Genomic DNA, 20704 nt, shown 5'->3' with positions numbered 1-20704 from the left:
ATCACGGCCATCCATATTACCTTACCGCAAGATTTTTCCCCCAAAAATAAAATTGGCGTAGATTGAATTTAGTTCATTTAAATTTCAATGTAATTCAGTATTTGTATCTTCAATATAAATAATCTAGTTTTTCATGTTCTTGAAATGAAATCGATTTGTGGTTGAAATATGAATTGGAAACAGAGAAAACGATAAGTCGTTCAAATCAAGGATGTACGACGAAACCGTTCTCCTTTGCGCGTGAAACGTACTAACACATTCATAGACCGCAGTTTTGTGTTGTCTCTCTCGTTCCTTCCCGCGCTTGCTATGATGCTGCGTTTAGGGTTGTGCACCATAGCGCCATCTGTGTTGTAGTAGCGTTACTAACACGTTTAAATATCGTACTCTATAAACTGGAAGGCACGTGTTCATTACCGTTTGAAAAAAGAAAACAATCAAACCGAATTAAAATGATTTTGCTTGTTTTATTAATTTCTGTCCATTGCAACCAATTCATACGATTGGCATATCTAGTCCTTTTCCGTTTTAAAAGTACATGATTTTCCATCCCGCAGCTTGCCGTCCGGGAGTCTTTACATTGTTCTAGACTAATCATCTAAATACTTTTCTGGTATGAGAGTAGATGCAGTATAGTATGTTCGCAGTGGTGTGTGTGTGTAAAAGTGTACTGTTTCTAACAGAATGTTCTACTCGTTCTGCCTAGCTTCGTTTGCCCACACACTCGGTGAATGATTGAAAAGTTTTGGCTGTTTCGTGTACGTACGTCTGTATGCGTGAATGTGTCATTTGTTATTTAAATTATTTGCTGACATAGCACTCACTCTTGTGGCTATTTCTGCTATTTTCGTAGTTCGTACCTAGCACTTGTTTTCTGGCTCTAATTCGTAACAATTTAGCTAGATGTATTCCTATATTCCTCCGTATTGCCTTCCGAGCGATTTTGTGCAAAACAGAAAGAAACAATGAATCAAAATTTCCAATCGATTAAGCGTTAGTAACAAAACCATTAAAACCTTCTATAAGCTACCTCTTATTAATTATTCCATATTGAGCTTCCTGATCTACGAAACAATTTGATTACTTGGTAGTAGGGCTTATTCATCTGTTTCTACACGGAATTGATCAACTTTTCGCTCAACGAAGAAAGACCTCTTCGTCCATTTGCCAATATAACGTAATGTGTGCTCGCGCGTCAGGATGTAACCAGGCATCCCACAGTTCACGAGTTTTCAACGAGATGCTCAAAGAATACTCGCTAGGGTTTAGCGACTAACCCCTTTTAATTGATCTAGGATCTTCCAAACTTACGCTACAAACATTCGACTACATTCGTCAACATTCGCTTACTGAACACGCTAAATTTTGTGTGTATTTAGCAGTGTTGAATAGTTCGATTTCATGAGTGTCATGAGCTGTTGTGTTTTCCTACCTACAGGTTTCCCTTTGTTTGTTGCGTTTGTCACGCGTCCCTTGTGCTCAGTAGAACTGGGCTTCGGATGGGATTTCGTTGCGTCTACATTGTTCGGCACAGCAAAACTGTTGTACGGCTAAACATTTTGTGCAATTTGTTTCGGTGAACTGCCAACTATATAGTACATAGAGTAAGAACTGAATATCGATCGAACCAGTGTTTCTAGCGCATTTAGATCCATCCTGTTCATGCATGGTTGCGCAATGAGTGTTACGTTGACTTAAAGATTGAATAGCTAACAAAATGTCCTGCAAATTTCCTATTTCGTTCGGCGAGTATAATTTCAGTTTCAAAACGCTGTTTAATTGCTGCTGCTCTGAACACATCTTTCTAAAACTCAACTTAACAAAGTTTAACTGGGATGCTGCGCATTGGATAAACTAAACAATATCTTTTGTCGCATTTGTTATCGTTAGCAAATGGTATATTTTTTGCATAATTGAACAAAATTTATTTAGGGCTAGGAAATGAAGTATCGCTTTGTATGGTAGTACTCATATCCGTATGCTGCTATGAACAATATAGAAGTGTTATGAAACATTTTTATTTGTCTATCTTTTAAAGTTGGACAACCGCAACAAAATTAACTGCAAATTCATTCCATATTCAACGCAATGCAAATGTGTATGCACCAATATAAACTGTATATTTTTTTTGCGTTTTTCTGCAATTTTACAAACAACGCCTGTACTTTGGACGCATCATCTCCAACTGCCGAATCTTTTTTGTACCTCCAGCATCACGTTTTTTTGTTCCTTCTTCACTCATAATTCGTGTGCGTTTTGCTGCAATTTATGTATAGCTCCTTTAATTAGATTAGATTAACAAACATCCACCAAGAGAGAGATAGAAAGTGATAGAAAGACGGAATGAAATGATATCGAAATACGATCAATTTGACGTGAACGTGACATTCGACTTGGTGCTGGTGCACTTAAAATATGACTGGTCTTTGCAACTTTGTGTGTGTAATGTGTGTGTGTGTGTGTTATGCCTCCAAAAAGTAAGAAACATTTCAAATTGTATGAGCAAAGATGTGACCGAAGGACTCAATTGTTGCAGTAGCTCGGTTGACACCGGACATCCAAATTTGTTTGCATTGGCTGTGCAAGATATTACGCGCTTTTCTTCGACTTTTGCATGTTGCGTTATCTCTCTCTTCTTGGCTTTTAACGACCTTACAGGTCACGCCGGCCATTTCTGGCCTACTAGACTTATTTTTACCACGTAGCCGGATAGTCAGTCCTTGCTACGGGGGGACGGTCCGGATGGGATTTGAACCCGGTCCGGCCGTGTGGACGGGCGCCGTTTATCACATGCACCATCGGGCCGCCCCCGTTATAAAAGGTTGCGTTATAAAAGGTGCAAAAGTATGTATGTCAGGTGCACGAATGATTGTGAATTTATACGATATAAAGTTGTGAGCTCGCGTGTACTTAGCAGGATGAGTAAAGGTGAACGCAATAGTACGATCATGTGGGTACGCTCTTGTGTACGCTGTGTGTGTGTGTTTGTTTGTGTTTCTTTGTTATGTGCATGTGTTCATTTGTGTACTAGGTGTATGTAGTAGGAAGACGATTGTACTCATTTCATCAATGTTTGCTTTGTTTTAGTTTCATGCTATATCCGGGTTTTTTCTTCTTGTTTGCTGCGTTTTTGCTTCTTTTGCTTTCCGCTTACATCTAGTAGATCGTTATAGCTTCGGAGCACATTCCATGTTGCTCAATACAATCCTCAATCATTACGGGTGCAATGCTTTTTCGTTTCACAATTGCATTCGGGTTTTGTTTTTGTTTTTTTTGTTTTTGTTTTGTTTCTACAAGTAATGAACGCTCTCAACGAACACAGTCTGGATTGATTGATATAATCGTTTTGTTTTTGCAGATGTATTGACTAGTTTTTTAATGTTACCCTTACGTTTTCCTACACTAGATGCCGGTTTTGTTTGCATGCTTCGCAATGTGCGCCATGTGTCCGCTTCCATTCGTCCTTACTCTCAATCCAGTCCTGCTTGCACGTATCCCACCCCACTATGGCGTGATCGTACGCTTACCTTTTCCCGATTGATTTGTCTTATGTTCTAGATGTGAGCGCCGGTTGACAGGACCAGGGCCGACTGAGGGCAACTTTACCATTTAATTCGTTTAGCTGCCTATTTCTAAGTTGTCGAAAATTTACCATTAGCCTTAAACATCGATTCGATATGAAGATCGTTGAACTTGGAAATGAGAGTTTGAAATCTTGTTCTTCTAAAAACAGCGCTCAACAACACGTACATTTGCGAAAACTAAAAACACAAACATAACATTCAGATGCGATTTCGCTTCTAAACGCGCGCGCACGCGCGCGCAGCTTCGTACGTAAAGAATAGCGTGTCACAATAATTACATGCTAGAGAACCATCATACGCGTTCTGCTTCTATAGCACCAGCAGGTGGCTGGCTGCCTCTGTGATTTCCTTAACTTGCCCTTACCTAACCGGCACGCGTGTACGCGCCGCTACATTAATTGTTTAAATCTATTGTCATTTTATGCTTTCACATAAATGAACAAATTCAACTGGATTCATTGCACACTTTTTTGTCTTTCACCTTGACTGTAACCGTCTACAGTAACTGTAACAAAAACACTTTTGAGTATCAAAAATGTGTAAAAACGTGTTTGCCTGTCCGTACCGTACTGAACGCGTACCGTTTGAACTTGTATTGAAATTGTATACACGGATTTTTACAGTAATGCAATGGACATTGATTCCTTCTGCATTGATGTCTCGTTGCATTTTTTTTGTTTGCTTCTCCGACGCATTCTAACGATCAAACTATCCTAACGTCCTTGCGGGTTAAATTGCTAACAGTCACAATTATCAAAACAATCTATCCTAAAGTTTTGTATCATTATTATTACGTTTGCTTCACATGTTCATTTCTTTCCTAAAGAGCTACGCTACTGTATCCATCAGTTTCACGAATAAAAGCCCGTTTCTTACAAACGCCCGCTAGCGAGGGCTACTATGCGTACATGGTAATTTCCTTTCTAATCGTTTTGCTTGTGCACTTTTCACGTCCATGAGATTTCATTTCTTCAAGAATCAACAGGTGGAACCTTGGGCGCCTATTTTTTTTGCCAATTCATTGGGAAACTACTGTAATTGATACATTTCAATGGTACACCAATAAAGTATGTAAATAATCTCCGCTTGGAATGAATGTACCTAACAACAATAGTGGTGAAGAAAGAGAAACGCAACAAACAAAAAATGCACAGGTAACTACGATTTAAACCAAATCACATCCTTTCCAGCGGCACGCATGCACTGAATATTCAAGACACAAACCACTTGCTGTCTTTTCTTCAACACGAACATCGTATCGTCGGATCACGGATCCGGGTAATAGTACTGCTTTACTGTACCACTCTGTCCACATGTCAGAGCAAATGCGTAAAGTACTGCCACGATAGTATCTTTCCTGTCGCACGGCACAAATCCCATCACGAAATTGAATTCACGAGCTTGTGAATCGTTACAGTTGGCGAGGAGAGCGTTTTACGATGCACGTCGTTGGGTTTTGGAAAGTTTACAAATACTCAACAATATCACATTTAATCGATATATTAGGGCAACTGGCGCCTACCATATTTCTAGCACGGTACCTAGAATCCTTCTCGTTTAGCAGCTTGCGGAAGATGGGCAGAATGGCTGTTTCGCCATCGAGCAGCTCCGATTCGGAGCACGCACCGTATAGGTTCGGTTTCGAGGCTGAGCCTTCCTTCTTTCGATGCTTACTGATGTGGCCACCACCCACATGGCCGCCCGTACTTCCATCGGCCGTCCCACGTGAATCGCTCGATCGATGTTTGCGATCCATCGTGCCAGCTCGCTCCACGCCCGGCGCCACATTGGGTGTCGAATGGTGGTGCGAGTGTTGCGACTTAGTCAGTCTTCGTGACGACATTTTGGTTGGGGTAACGTACCCGCCAGCACTGACGCTAGCGCCACCGGCCGTACTGCCGACCATGGAGACGGTTGCCGTCGAGCTGGCCGCCGTGGAGCAGATAGACGACGAGAAGGTCTGATAGTCACGCTGTTCTCGTTCGCTGTCGGTCTCACTCTGGCACGCCGTACTTTTGTGCTGCTGTTTGTGCCGATGCTTGGTGCGATTCTTTTCCGACACGCTTCGCTGGATCGGCCCGGGAGATGTGGTTGCACTATTGTCATATTCGTATTGCTGCTGAGCGTGCAGTTGTTGCTGCTGCTGATGTGGTTGTTGTTGCTGCTGTTGCTGTTGCTGCTGCTGCTGCTGTTGGGTTTGGTTGAGATGTCCATGGTCAGGACAACGATTCGATCCTTGATGTGAGCGTGGCGATTGTCGCTGATGCTGCTTAGCATGGGACAATGTGTGCGTGTCCCACAGATCACTTTGCGACACGACAAAATTTCCTTTCAACGAGGATGACATCTGCACACTGACGCGCCTTGATCCGTCGTTAGTCATGTCTACAAAATTTTAAAGAGAAAACCGTAAACTTATTATTGTACAGTAGACTGTACAATAGACTCAACGAGTTCCGATATCAAGCTATTTGAGCATGACATCAAAATGATTAAATTACATTCAAATAAAATTTTCAATGGTCATTTTTATGTCTTATCAGGCTTTTAAGCATGACAACGATACCAATATCCCAGGTGATCCGGGAGGAAATCTCTAAACGGCCTTTTATCTCCACCTGGGAAATAACCTCGCCCGTCTACTTATTGGTAGAGAGGGTCATGTATGTCTCTAGGGTGGAAACTTCAGCGAACATCAATCCAGATCGTGGTATACGCTAGCAACAAAGACATAAGATCATAGACTACCTTCATAATGGACAAAGCAGACTCTTTCACGAGTTTGAAGAAAGATTTGACATTTAGCAATCTTGCTTAAAGCTAGCTGCACCGACGTTCTATCGTCTATCGTCAGTGCCAAAAGCCATCACCGATAACAGCACCACCAACAGCTAGGACGGTAAAAACATTAACAGTCCGATTATTTGTATACCGCTCTATGAACTGATTTGACACTGGCTAACAAAAAATCCTTGGTCGAAAATTTCTTAGTTTAAGACATTAGCTTAAGGACATTAAAAAAGAGAAAAAAAATGTAAGGACTAATATTTGTAGATGCCACTACAGTGCAAAGCTCTATAAGTTGTGAGATGACCTCACAATTGTGCAACGAAGTAGATTTACTAGGCTCTATCAATATAATGACCCGGGTCCATTTAGTCCGTATTAGATATTTTTGATATGAAGAGATCACAGATAAAAAAAATTTGAGATATTAAATAGGGAGGAGAGACAGAGCTCGATCTTGAACAGACTTCTTCTTTTTATCTTAACGACCTCTAAGGTAATTCCTTCTCTTTTTAGCTTACTAATCTTATTTTTATCACTATTCGTTATCAGTCTTGTTTTTACATTCAATAACGAAAATAATGTCTACATCTCTAACAAAGTACTTGATAAAACCTTTTACTTCTAACCTGTCCATCACCTGAATCACATCCTTTTTGAATTCAACCTTTGAAACTAAAAATATAGTATTTGAATATAAAAAAAATCAAGAAAGTACCAGAATCATAAAATTCCCCGAATATATGAGAGATTCCTCGATGGTCGAGTACATCCAGGATAAAGTACCCTTTCTCGCTTGGGAGCAGGAAATGTCTTCCAACCAAAGTGAATTATATCCTATTTTAAGTCTTCAATGTTGTAAGCAATACGACCAGCTCGTTCTTCATGATTTAAAAAAAGAGCGATGTCCGCAACAATAAAAAAACTAAATTTGACTCTCAGGGCCTTATCAGGAGTTGTGGTGCAAGTTGTTATAAAAATAAGTCTTTTTTCTCTATGTTTGGCTGTACATTCATTGAGGACGTAGGTCTGCCATCTTTGCCATGGTTGGCGCATGAATCACTTACAGCTCAATTGATTATCTTTAATAATATGCCATCAAAAACCTCCAGAGTAATGCTCGCTATCACGCAAATACTAAAAATGGCTCGTCATTACACAAATATTTTACCATGCATTCACGAAAATTCTGTATCTACAATCGATATCCTTACATAGAGCATTGGATCAAAGGTCGTCGCGTAATTACCAAACAAACAAAAAAAACACAATTTAGAACAAATCTGAACAAAAAAGCTAATGATTCGGCACGATCGCACCATGATCGGGCCTGTGTCGCATTGCTGGGCTGTGAATGTCTTAGAAAAACCTTTGATATTTTACCAAGCTTTAATTAATTACCTCCTCTACTCTTGCTACTCGCTTTCGAGTGATGGCACAATTGATTCAGTTCCGTGTTGGAATGTGTGATTGAGGTCGTAGAACTGCTGTTCGCTTGCGTGCTAAATTTCGCCACCGACGTAGGGCCGTTTGTCGCGCGTTCGTCCTCGTAGTACCGATGCTGTTCCTGTGAAAGAGTAAAGAAGAAAAGATTAAGAGATTATCGAAGACAAATGATCATTCGTCGTCACTAGTGTTCAAATCGGGTTAAAAATGGCTACGATTGCTACAGGGAAGTTAATGCGGCTTAAGCGCACAGATAATTATTTGCCAAAGCGCTTTTCAATGGTGTGGCATTATCCGTCGAGAAACGACAAATTGTTTAAATCGGATAATCAAAATGAGAACAGACTGGTTTTTGGCATTACGCCTAACGTTGGTAACATGCTTGGGGAGGGGCGGGGGAATTGGGGCTTTTGAAAATAGGAAATTACTAAGCAACCGAAGCAACAACTGGTCTCTGCCAAACGGGTAATCCCGCTTTCCCGCTGGGAAACGGTTGGGCATGATTCCAACACCCAGTGGATGCATTATTTTCCAGCCCTGCAAACGCAGGTAATGGGATGAAATTATAAATATTTGTTTCGGTAAATAAAAGGAATAGTAGATCGAGCCGCGAACCAGTCTGCCGTGGATGTGGATGAAACAAGTGAAACTGTCATTAAAACGAGGGATCCAGCCTTACGCTTTCGCTTACCACTGTTTGTGTTTGTTGCTGCGTTTGATGCAGCGACTGTCCCGGCGACCACTTCGAGCTGGCCGACACGGACTCCCGCCGGACGTCGTTGAACATTGGTTTACTCGGATCGACCGGCACGCTTGTACTGACGTTGATAGTCTGTGCTGCGGTTGCCTGAGTCGACTTGGCATTATTTATTGCACTGGTAGCTGATTGTGCTGCTGCATTGTGTACGGTGTTGGTTGCCTGCGTAGCTTGATTGGATTGCACCTGCCCGACTGAGGCGGTCGTTGCTGCCGCAATAGATGCTACTCCCGCACCGGCTCCTACGGCCATTGTTGTAATGGCCGTTGCCAGATTGGCACGCGATCCAGACGTTGCAACTGGGGCCGTTGGTACCTCTTCTCCAGGAAGGATCACGGTCGTTTTCTTTTGCTTTCGACTAACGGTCGATGGTCGACGGTAAGTTATGGAAGAGAGAGAAAGGGAGGGCAAAACGGGTGGAAAATAAGTGAAAATGAAATATTTCTAAAACTCTTAAAACGATTTTTCTACACGCACGAGTGTGTTCAAGTACCACTCTGTTTTGGAGCATATATTGAATGCACTTTTATCATTACACAACCATTACCTTTCGGGTCCTGCTGAATCCAGTGTGTCATTGCTCGAGCCTACGCTACCGATGGAGGTGAAGTCAGTTCCTTCTGGAATAGATTCAGTTACGTATGGTATAAATAATTTATTGCACTAATCGCCCCTTTCATGGTACACGAACGTGTGTAGAAGTGCATGGCTGTAATGGACGACGTGCAATTGAAGTGAAGCAAATGATAGAACAAAAATAGTATATGATTTGTTTGTTTGTAATCCCTTGCCTTGTTGTGGTTGTATAACGAAGCTTTACAATTTCCAACTTACATACAGACACTTTCAAATGTTCGTAAATTATGGTGTATAATGTTCTCCATTTTCAACGCAAAGCTAAGGAAAAATATTTTAGAAATAGCCAAAACATTGGCTACACTTTGAATGAAGCTATTGCAATTAATTACACCTGAATACTTGTCAGGATATATCGGAAACGACATAACAACCAGGTTGGAGAAATTTAATTAAGAAACCACCTTCACGAACGATTCGCAGTTTCTCGAGCGCAATAAAGTAATACAAATGGCACTAGGTTAACCAGCATGGAGACGACTCGAAACGGAAACGGGCCATATTACGTCGTTGTCGTTAGTTTTTAGGCGTCCTAACGATTATGTCGGTTCTTTTGAGTGGCGAAGCGCTAAGCGAAGTACCTCAACGACATGTGGTGAAAAGTTTCGAAAATTGATGATTATTGCAAACCATAACGCGTTCGTCTTTTTGTACCAAAGATTGGCAAGAAAACCCATTGAGAAGTGTGTAAATTAAATGGCACAAGATAAACGTAACAAATGTGATGGGAATATGTTTTTAGGCACCTTAAGGCAGAAGCATGAAACCATTTGTGTGCTTTAATTCCAACAACGATAACAGCTCTATATACGTACCACTGGCGTAATCCTTTTTAACCTGAACCTTTACCGATTCCTTGTTAATGTCCGGCTCGGACGACGACGCTTCCAGCCCAATCCAAGCACGAGCTTCCGGTCCGAGTCGTTTGATGAGTGCCTGCAGCTCCGCTTCCTTCTCCATCAGCACCTTCCGGAAGCGGCAGTTGGTCTGCTTAACATCGCGCATTCTTTGCTCCAGTTCGCAGGCAGACGAATCACGCCGGTTCTTCGACACGGGACGCAACGTGGCACGTACCTTTTTATCTACCACCCCGCTTGGGTTTCGTTTCAGCTCCACCAGCTACGCATTCGGTGGCATGACCGTGGCAGTAAATGTGTAACATAAAAGGAATCAAGATAAAACCAGGATAAAAGAACACCTTTTAGGGTGAGTGCGTTTTGCCCCTTACCTTTGGCACAAACACCAGACAAAGTGTGGCCGTCGTGCAGAAAATGATGAAAACGGATATCAGTATGAACATGGCGTCCTTGCGGTCGGACAGTACGAGTGCGATGGCCGCCCCCATCACGCACATGATCACACAGTTGTACACCGACAGGCCGACGTGCTTAGAGTCGTTCAGTGCCGGTATAGACACATGACGGGTTTCCCAGGCAAGAAAGGCACCGAAGATTAACAGCAGCCCTTTGTACGCGTAGATGACCCCGATAAAGATGGTCATTTTGCTCGACTGGCAGTATTCGTTCTCCTGCACGATGATCACGTCCTCGAGCGTTGGATGTTCCTGTGTTGTGAGGGTTGAACCAATCAATCAATGAATGGCACTTGAATGATAAAATCATCAACATTGCAGCTCACACCTACCGATGGTTCGATGTATTTCGTTTCGCGATAAAATGGGTCCGCTATCTGCCAGGTCGTCATGATCGCCAGATCGATCGCAAGCAGCACACCGACAACGATAAACAGCTGGTAGTCTTTAATCACCTTCTTGTTTAGCTTCAAGTCGGTGAAGATGGAATGTACGCGCCATGTTTTGGAGAACATTGCCCCGAATGCCAAACTGAAACCGGCCATCAGCAGCCAAGCCCTCGCCGTACAGATGTACGGGAAGGCAGCCACACTACTGAGGCCGCTGTCAAGTCCGAGAAATATGACACTCAAGTACGTGAGGATGCAACCGATGATGATGAGATTATTCAAGTGAGGACTGGACATCTTAATGTACCTGGGAAAACAGCACGACACATGCACATTAAAGTGATGATCAAGTAGCAAAACCCACTTGACTAAAACAACTGTACAGCGTTCGCGCAGCGTATCCTAAACAGTACGAAAACTACACATCATTTACCTTTGGTTGCGGAACTTGATGTTGACGGCGAGAAACACGGTCGCCATAATGATGCCCACGCAGGAGGTGCTCGCGAGCACAACAAAGATGGTAATGTTCACCTGACTGTGCTCTATAATGCGCAACGTTCGGTCCTTCGGTGGACTCCGACCGACCCATTTCATTGGATGGCCCAAACTAAGATCCAACCGGCCGGTGAGTGAACTATACTCCCCAATCTTTACCTCCGCACCGTTCTGGAACTGCTTCAGCAGAAAGCTGGCTTTCCGTTCGTTGTTGTAGAATCGCACCGGTCCCTGGGAAGAAAAGAGATGTGAGACATGGAACGTGTCGCGTCAGCGTAAGGTCAAGTGGCATAGATGCCCAATGGAGCGGAAAAACGATACGCCGGAAACGAACGGATGTGAAAACGACATAACAACACCAGACCAAGACAAACATGATGGCGGCGTTGATGGTGGTGTAAGATTGTTATCGCTAAGCTTCGACGTACGGGCGTCGGTTGTTGTGTTGAAAAGTGGCCGTTCATTCGCCCATTTGCTTCCCATCCGCGTCAGCGATGAGTGCTTCCATTGCCACTATCAATATCTTGTTTGTCTCGGCCCCATTCCGTGCATCAGTCAGGTGTGCCAGGAACAATTTTGGTAGCCGTGGCGCGTACGTACCGTAACTCCCTCGAAGCTAGTGTTCTTGAGCGCTTCTAAAAATATGTCCTCCCAGTCCTTCACGCGATATTCGAAGTGTGTCAGGGAATGTTCCTTACGCTGGGACACGTACTGAATGGCGCTGGCAACGGCCCAGATCCCATCGTACGTGTAGCCGTGAAAGCGCGAATATTCGCCACCCCGACGGCTGTTGTACTCGGTCAGATACTCATCGGCTGTCTGAAAATAAAAGCAAAAAAAAAAACACCGTGAAGCAGAACAGGAAACGACAGCAATCAGCAGGCATAACAGCAAAGGAAGATAATCTAGCGATCGTAATTAGCGCTCAACAGGTCGCTTCCGACACGGGTTGACCCCGAGTATGGTGTAATACGTACAATGCCGGAAATGGTGATGTCCCCGCTGGTGGACAATGGTAACAGGTCCACAAGAATCGTCGACTCGAGAGCCGTCGTGACATGCTCGACCGAACAGTCAGTGTCGTTCTCCGACCACCACTCGTTGCCGTACGTGCCCATGACGAGCCACTGGTAGGATCGACCGAACATGTCCAGCTTGAATGCTTCGCAGAACACCCGGCGGGCCCAAAACTCGTTGAAGTTCCCGTAGATGATGCGGACATCCTTCTCGCGCAGTTTGCGCAACGATTCCTCCACATCGTACACGAAGCTCTGCGTCTCGACCACATCCAAGCCCATCGCGTCGAGGTCGGCGACCATGTGGTTGTGCGGCAGCGAGTACCGCGGCTCATTCTGGTAGATGGTGCCGATGCGCGTCCAGTTGAACTCTTTCAGAAGTGCCAACCGCGGCGCATTGAACGCATTTTCCGATGGCACCACGCGGAAAAAGTTCGGAAAAGCATCCTTGGTAAACATCGGATGCGTGTCGGCGTACGACAGCTGCGTCAAGTGCCAGTGTTTGCTGGCTTTGGCGATTGGGTCCGTCACGTGGGTGCAGGCCGCCCCGAACAGCATCAATTTGTGCGGTCCGGAATGCATCATGTCGAAGAACGATTTCATGCCCACCGCCGCATTGCATTCCGTGTCGTTCCACCACATGTGCAGCCGGTAGTTGCGCAGGATGGTCGAGTGTTCGTTCACGTGGTCGAGCGCTAGCTTCACGCTCGGCATGACACCGCGCCCGATATCACTGTTCTCCACACTTTCGCCGTACGGGAAGAAACCCGCTATGTACACGTCCATTCGGTGGCTGGAACCGGGCCGCGATCCGGTCGCCCCCCGGTCCCCCACGAACACCAGCACAATTTGAGCAAATGTCAGCACCAACACTAGCGACGACGGATACATGGCCACGGGGCAGCGAGTCCGACCAGTAAGTAAGTTGAGCCGAGTTTGATTTAATTTTATGATAATCTCTACCCCTCGGCAACACGTGCCGCGCGTACTGTTCCGAATGCCGCGAGGACACGTCCTATGGTTCCGGTGCCAAACTTACCACGTTTTTTTTTTATTATTATTTCGTGGCCGATCGATTTCGGATTATGTTCGCGGGCACTGGCGGAGGTACGGTTTCGTTTTATTCACTGAGTCCGCCGAATGCGACAGCACCCTAACGTTGATGTGTTGCGACGAATTTCGATGTGGCAAGTGCGGTGAACGCGAATTCCGGTGGCGCGGGGTCCTGTTATTTATTTTGCTTTCGATTTTTTGTTGCTGCTGATGGTTGTGTGCGTGATTTGTGGTGTGCTTTCCGTCCGCCCTGCTTCACCCCGGTTGTACATTAGTGATTGAGTTTCACGCCTCCACCGGTGCTTTTATCCAGCCTTGCCACGCCGTCGTCGGGTACCGCCGACATCGATCCGATGGGGTAAACAAGCAATCATCTGGTCGTAGGCTGCAGGGCGAGAAAGTCGATCTGATACATGCATAGAGAAAAGAAAAAACAGAAATCCATCACCATGAGCTGATTTAGGTGGAAAATGAGACACACAGTAGTAGCGCCCGAAAGGTGTGCAGTGGTCGCAGCAGCGTGGATGGGATCTATTTCCAAATACGTGCCAGCTAGCCCGGATGTGAGGCCAATGCGTCGAAAATCATCCATCATGAACACATAAATCTTCCCGCGGAACAGGTAAAAGCAACATAAAGCCACAACCACCGCCAATAGCCACCAGCTTTTCTGTTACCCGTTGCCGGAACCCGGTGTTTCTACGTTTTGCGGCCATACAACTTGATGCCTATGTTTGTGTGTTACACAGAACGATCGCGAGCAATCATACATTCAGGCTGATGGGTATACCCAAAACGATGGAATACTTTTCGCAAATGTTAATGCATAAATGTTTTATTTTCAATTCAACCCGTTCTTCTGCGGTGGAGGTGAAATGTGTGTCTTTTAATCTTGAATCTTTAAACGAACTGCGTATGCTCTGTAATCATACCGAGATAATCTTGAAACACTGAAATGAAGAACTTCTACGATAAAAAAAATTGTATTGATTACTTAAATTGTTTGCCTCAACCTCTCTGTCTCTCCCCATTTCATGCTTTGCCTAGAAATGGCAAAGAAAGCCTGAAACGGCAGGCCAAAAACCTCTCGAGGTTGTAGTGCCATAAAAGAATAAGTATGGGTATAATGTCCCAATTCATCCATCTTCATCATCATGGGAAAAAAGACGTAATCATGAGATTAAGAATTAATCATACTCATTTAACACATCGACTAAAGAAAGAGTCTTGGTTAATCTGTTCGTTTTTGTGGTATTGAAACAACTACATAATATTTACTAACAGATTAGTACATCAGTGAGTCTTCAAGCAAACTATGAAAACGCAGATAAGACGAGCTGTCAACGAAAACCATCAAAGCAATTCCGACTAAGGAAATATTAGTGTGTAAGTATCATATGCAGATAACAGAATTCGTTTTTAGGGTGGCATTTTAAATAAACATGAATTATTTTGAATATGAAGAAAAATAATCTAAAATATGCATCTTAGAGAAATTTTCTATTTTAAGGAGACTTCACTGTAATTGACTTAATTGATTAATCGTGATTGGCTTCATACTTCAAACAGGATGGAAAGTGGCTTAATTTACTAATGCCCCATAACAGTCCATTCAAACTTACTCGGTCCAGTCTTGTCCAGACTTGAACCCAATGGGTTTTGTGGTTAAGCAATGCAATAAGCTTCCTAAGCTACATACCCAACTACTGAAGTACTACCCCAAGCAAGGAAATAGTAGGTGATTTTTATTCCCAACGAATGATTAAATGGGGCACGGCAAAGAGTTTTTTAATTTCTCTCGCGTATCTTTTACTTCCGGCAAACAGCATCAGTGGAGTGAAGTAAAGTTCATCGGTAATATCTACAATTTTTCAAATGCTTTCATTCAGCATCTGCAGAAAATTTCTCACCGTCACCACATATGGTACGATCTACATCATGGGTGGTACGGTTAAGTCTGATTTCAATTTTCTATGATTGACTGTTGGTGAGTGTTTCTGCTTTTTTTTCGCCATTTTTTGTGCGCATCTTTGCCACACCGTCACGTTCCAGCGAACCATCAGCTGGATGGTTCTCTTGAAAGGATATTGAAAATATCATATACGTACCGTATGCTGCAGCAGGACGATTCTGCCACGAACAGCATGTTGGGCGTTGTACGAGGAAATAAATATTCATCAAAGTCATGAGCTGGCTGGTTTCCGTGGGAAAAAATATTAATTAAGATCTGCTTGTGATATTGAATCCAAGAATGAATATATTCATGCAATTAACGAATGGAATCTTCTAAAGTACATATTTTACCAGGTTTGTTTTTTTTTATCGATACCGTGTTACCAGTTATGTCAGCCGTTTGAAGTCGATTGACGTAAGTATCTATTTTGTGAAATTGTTTGAAAAACGAATACATTTGTTATATGTGTTTAAATTACATTTCACCGGTTTTATCAGCTTTTTCCAGTTACAATTCAAATACAGTAACAGTAACACATTCAAATTTTGTCTGTTGTTTATTCGTGCTGTTTTTACGCTCCTCCATTTTTGATACTTCGTCAAGTATACAAATTAAAACATACTTCTTGCTTGAGTCATAACACACATTGAAAAAAATGGAAAATTGATTTTATTTTTATCTGGGCTCTTAGAGGAAAATGTCTGTGTTATATAGCTGCTGTAGGCTAAATTTTTGGATGTAAATTAGTAAATTAATGTTTACACCTTCACTGGGACCAGCTTGAAATCCTATACTATGAGCTACTTTGAGACGAAAGAAACAATCAATGAGAATCGGTATCAGCAAAACAGCTACAAAAGATAGAACGAGTAATGTTCGAAAAAAGCCACTGCATGAGAAAACGGATAAATCAATCAGCCTTTTACATAAGTGGCATGTACCGTGAAATTAATTACTGAAACGCGAAAATGAGAAATGGTACGCTTATCTGTTGTTATCTTTAGACCCGGTACCACCAATTTTCCATCTTAAGCTTATGAAAAACAGTATAAAAGTTTTTTGTCTCAGTATTTGTTGTTGTTGTTGCTTGTCTAATATCTGATCACTTGTTATTAATTCCAATCAAAGAGTCTCTATTTACACGTCAAAAGCGATTCAAATATGGAAACGATTGGAATAAAAAAGGATCTTTTTATTTAACGTTCGCGCTTGCTGTGAACTAAAAAAAGCTCTCAATAATGCAATGACGGACAACGCAACAACGGACAGGGACAGAAGGACTTTTACGAATAATGCCACTGACATGGGGTTTCATATACAATGTGACACAAATTTGACGACAGGACATCTATAATGCATTTATCTTTATGTAGCTCATTCTAAACTCGTGTTCCACACCGGAGGACGTTATAAAGCTTTCAACAGTGGATCGGGTAACGTTGGCTTGCCACAAAACCACACACCGGGATTCACTGCTGCTGCCATATGTGTGTGTGTGTGTATATATGTATGTACATGTGTGTATGAAATGCTTGTAGTACAAATTTTCCACTCTACGAAAATATCTCATCCGCCCAAATATTACCCGAACGGGTTTGGCCCAAATGGCCAAAAGCAGGCAAAAGGAGCTAACAAAACAAATCCTGCAAAAATAACTCAACAAAATCCCAATCACTGGGCAATAATAAATGACTCCCGCTCCAAGCACCATCATCGTTTCCACGTGCTTGGTTAGTTGGGGGACGGGTAGATGTGACCTACACTACAACTGCCCACATCCCATCGTGTTGGGTACTCATTTTCTTTTTGCTTTCGACGCTGGAAAACCGAATGCTCGAAGAACAATCGTGCGCCGCGATGCTGCTGCTGACCTGTTCGTATTCGTTTCCTTTTTTTTGTTCTTCCACAGCGTGTTTTCCACCAGGGGTTCGTTTTATGTAATTTTAGTTCGATTTATTGCTGTGAACGGTTCTCAAATCTAAAAACCACCGGCATCATTCCGGTAGTATTCTGCCCGAATCGATTTCCGGCACGAAGTATGAAACAAATGGCCAACCGGCAGAAGGCGAAAGAAACGAAATCCCCCAGTAAGTCAGGAAGCAAAACGTAACCGTTTTGTTATTCGACGTTTTGCTGCAAAATTCTCTCTACACTGCGTACGGGAGTTAGTTTTATTGACGAGCTTTCGGCCGTGTGGTACCAAGGCATGGGGTTTTGTTATTCTTTCCCGCTTGCGTTTTGGTTTGTGTGTGTGTTGTTGGTTTGGTTTTGTTTCCAACCGTACACGTTGAATTTTAGGGCCATACGAAACTTATCAACCGATTTGCATTTTCTCGATTGTGCGAGGGCGGATTTGGTTGAGAGTTTGGATAAATATTTTTTTCTGCTTCTATCTGTCAAATGATTTCTATATACCAACAGAACAAGTTATGCTTCTTTCGAAGTGTCTTTGATTTGATTTATGATGTCGTTCGTGGTGTAAAGGTGGTAAAAATGAAAATCCATTTCGAACCGTCACAACAACAGCAATGCAAGTTCGACCATAAAATCAACCGTCTTATGAAGAATAGTGAAATGAAATTGTTCACACTGGGATAAATAGAACAAACGATAGGGAGGGGGGGAAACACCGTGAGAAAATAGGACAGCTGCAATAAAAAACGAGAAGGAAAAATTGCTGCACAAAATCAACGATGGACGTGGAAAAATAAAAAAAACCGTCCGCTTTTTCCCAGATTTCTTCTTTGTTTAGCGATGCTTTTCATTTGGCCATTGTGAAATGTCAGTCCGGGTGAATGTTTAATTGTGAGAAAGTAATTCACATTCAAATATTACCGATTAGCTGTCTGCCGGACGGGACTGAAAAGGAAGGTTGCTCCACAGCCCCATTTGAGGATGTTGCGGAAAGGAACTCAACAACATTGGGCGGGATCAAGCGAGCAGTCAAATAAAACAAAACCAAAAAGAAATCAAACTGCTGACTGCTGGGATTCTTGGGAGCCCACTCGTTCGGATGGGTCAAAATGGAATTTGACATACCGCTTACCGTATAAGGAAGGGAGCAAAAAAAAAGAGGCAAGTTAAAAAGAGCTCCAAGCGCTTCAGGAAGTACGAAACGAAAATAAAAAACAACAACAGAAACATTAGCCGATCGAGTGCGGTAAGCATACAATCGGACCAAAAACCAAAAATTGATGGTACACGAGGGAGGAAGGTGTGAGGGTAAGGAGGGAGGCGAAGGCCATCTTTCCGGGATGGCTGTGTTTCTCCTTAACAAACTGTACCATCGTGAGTGTACAGCATTTCGACTACCTTTCGAGGATGTTCGGGGACTTACAATGCCAAAGGTCGCCCATATTTTAAGTTAGCAACCACCCTGCCCAAACCGACAGACCGGCAGACAACGGTATGAATACGTTGGGGACCCGGCCACCGAAGCTACTGTGCTGCCAGCGGCACCGGCATGAAAAGGTATTTTGAATCTTCTCCCAATTCCGAGCGTATGAAATTTACCCACAAAAAACTTCACCCAACCCAAAAATGCCCCGAACCCTGCGTGGGAAGCTAAGTGAAGGTGGCCGCGTAGGGCAAATGATAATAAATTTCATAAACACACCATTGTCCTTGAAAAGAGAAAACGAACGGTGCACAGGAACGTCCGAATGAAGACGAGGGAAAAGAGCTTTATGTCCCGACGTCTTACCACGGAACCACCCAGTCACCCAGTTATTAGCATTATTATTGTTTGTTCTTCCGCAGCCCATTTGCGAAAGGGCGAAGGGACGGTTGTTTTTGGGAGCCCACCCGCCAAATGTGCGAAAGCAGGTTTGCCGTTTAATGGAGGGTATACACCCTCGATGACAAGTGAAGAGCAATAGGAACAGGGCAAAGACTACAACAGAAAAAAAACCTCCAATCCAACAAAGCAAAACCCGGAAAAGACACACGAACGAACATACGGCCAACCATTCGGTTGGCATTTCCGCTGTTTTGCAATTATACACTCTGCAGCACTGGGCGACGAACAACGGCAACAGGAACGACAGGAAGGAAGGACACAACAACAATTTCACTGCCAAACAGTGTTTCCATTCATTCGCACTCGTGCACTTCATGCTGTGCGGTAGTGTCCAAAAGAAAACGGTCGTTTGGTTGCGCAACTCACAGAGTTTCCCGGTGGTTGCTGTCGGGGACGACACAACGGCATTGCAAAATCGTTTTGCAAGAAGTCACTAACTCAATCCTCAAACACACACGGGATGGGAAGTGTGCTATTTATAAAACGGGTTTGCCATATTTATTTACAACGGAAGCCCAGTCAGCTCCGTGGGCCCTGTTACTGATTCACGGTACGTTTGATCGGCTGCAAATAACACCCGGTGCCGATGGCGAACGCCCAGCCAAGCTATAACCCGTTGGTCCCGTGGGACAAGAAAGATGGGAAGAATCGGTTGTGTTGTGACAAATTATGCATTTTCAATCGGAAGGACATGCTGTCATCGAGCCGGAACGAGAAACTAAACCGGATGCGGGTGGAAAATTCAGCCGGCACAGGTAAGAAGCACTCGCGCGAAAGCACCCGGACCCCGGAAAACCTCGTGATGGTGTAGAAAAAGCACAATATCCGCCATTAGCCAATGCCAGACAGACGCTTCGCTTCGCACGATGAACGATGAATCGAAACGAGCTAACGAAAAGGATGCACACCTGGTGCAACCGATGGGCAACCTCTGGCTCGGGGCAGTGCATATCCACAGCCACTGGATGGAGAAACAGTACAAAACGAATCCAATGCAATATGAATGATTGAAGTGCAATAATGGCTTCTCGTGTTACGCCAGCAAGCAGTCATCCATTTCCAGCATACACCGGGCCACTGAAGGCACTGGAAACAGTGGAGACGGACGCTCGGTGAAGACCTTCAGCGCTGCATGATGTATCACGAATGCGTCCTTATCAGCAATCGAGTTGAAGCTCTGATTTTGTGGCTTTCTGCTACAGCCGCTACCACCCTCCTTAGTGGCACAGCACGCCACCAAAGGTCTCACACACGCCGCTACGACCAGGCTACCGGCAGGCATGTAAGTAAATGATCCAGAAAATTGATACACCATTCTCTCTGCGCCGCACCTTAACAGCACATAATCTTCACCGGACGACGCATCTTTTGGGACCGTTTGGTTTATCTTCTTTCGCGGTATCTTCTGGATGGTTCAGTTTCCTTTCCTTCCAGCAGCGCTCAATATCTCGTGCTCCAATGCTTGTGGTGCTT

General features: G+C 43.6%; 1 protein-coding gene across 6 annotated transcripts in view; it reads right to left on the bottom strand.

Moving 5' to 3' along the window:
* Positions 1 to 3206: 3206 nt before the first annotated feature.
* LOC125774609 (gamma-aminobutyric acid type B receptor subunit 2) overlaps positions 3207 to 20704 on the bottom strand; it is a 40224-nt gene continuing 22726 nt past the window's right edge. For all 6 annotated transcript variants that reach the window (XM_049444691.1, XM_049444693.1, XM_049444695.1 and 3 more), the window contains 10 exons: positions 12387 to 13884; positions 12010 to 12228; positions 11345 to 11640; positions 10855 to 11218; positions 10439 to 10774; positions 10026 to 10329; positions 9122 to 9194; positions 8509 to 8932; positions 7773 to 7938; positions 3207 to 5969 (listed from right to left, as the gene is read on the bottom strand). In XM_049444691.1, coding sequence (XP_049300648.1) covers positions 5050 to 5969; positions 7773 to 7938; positions 8509 to 8932; positions 9122 to 9194; positions 10026 to 10329; positions 10439 to 10774; positions 10855 to 11218; positions 11345 to 11640; positions 12010 to 12228; positions 12387 to 13316 — 4032 coding nt within the window. In that variant the 5' untranslated portion in view covers positions 13317 to 13884 and the 3' untranslated portion in view covers positions 3207 to 5049. The remainder of the gene's footprint in view (positions 5970 to 7772; positions 7939 to 8508; positions 8933 to 9121; positions 9195 to 10025; positions 10330 to 10438; positions 10775 to 10854; positions 11219 to 11344; positions 11641 to 12009; positions 12229 to 12386; positions 13885 to 20704) is intronic.

The sequence above is a fragment of the Anopheles funestus genome, chromosome 2RL, assembly GCF_943734845.2.
Source record: "Anopheles funestus chromosome 2RL, idAnoFuneDA-416_04, whole genome shotgun sequence".
In the NCBI taxonomy this organism is placed as follows: domain Eukaryota; kingdom Metazoa; phylum Arthropoda; class Insecta; order Diptera; family Culicidae; genus Anopheles; species Anopheles funestus.
The sequence above is the reverse complement of the archived record's forward strand: the minus strand, read 5'-3'. Positions and strand labels throughout refer to the sequence as shown.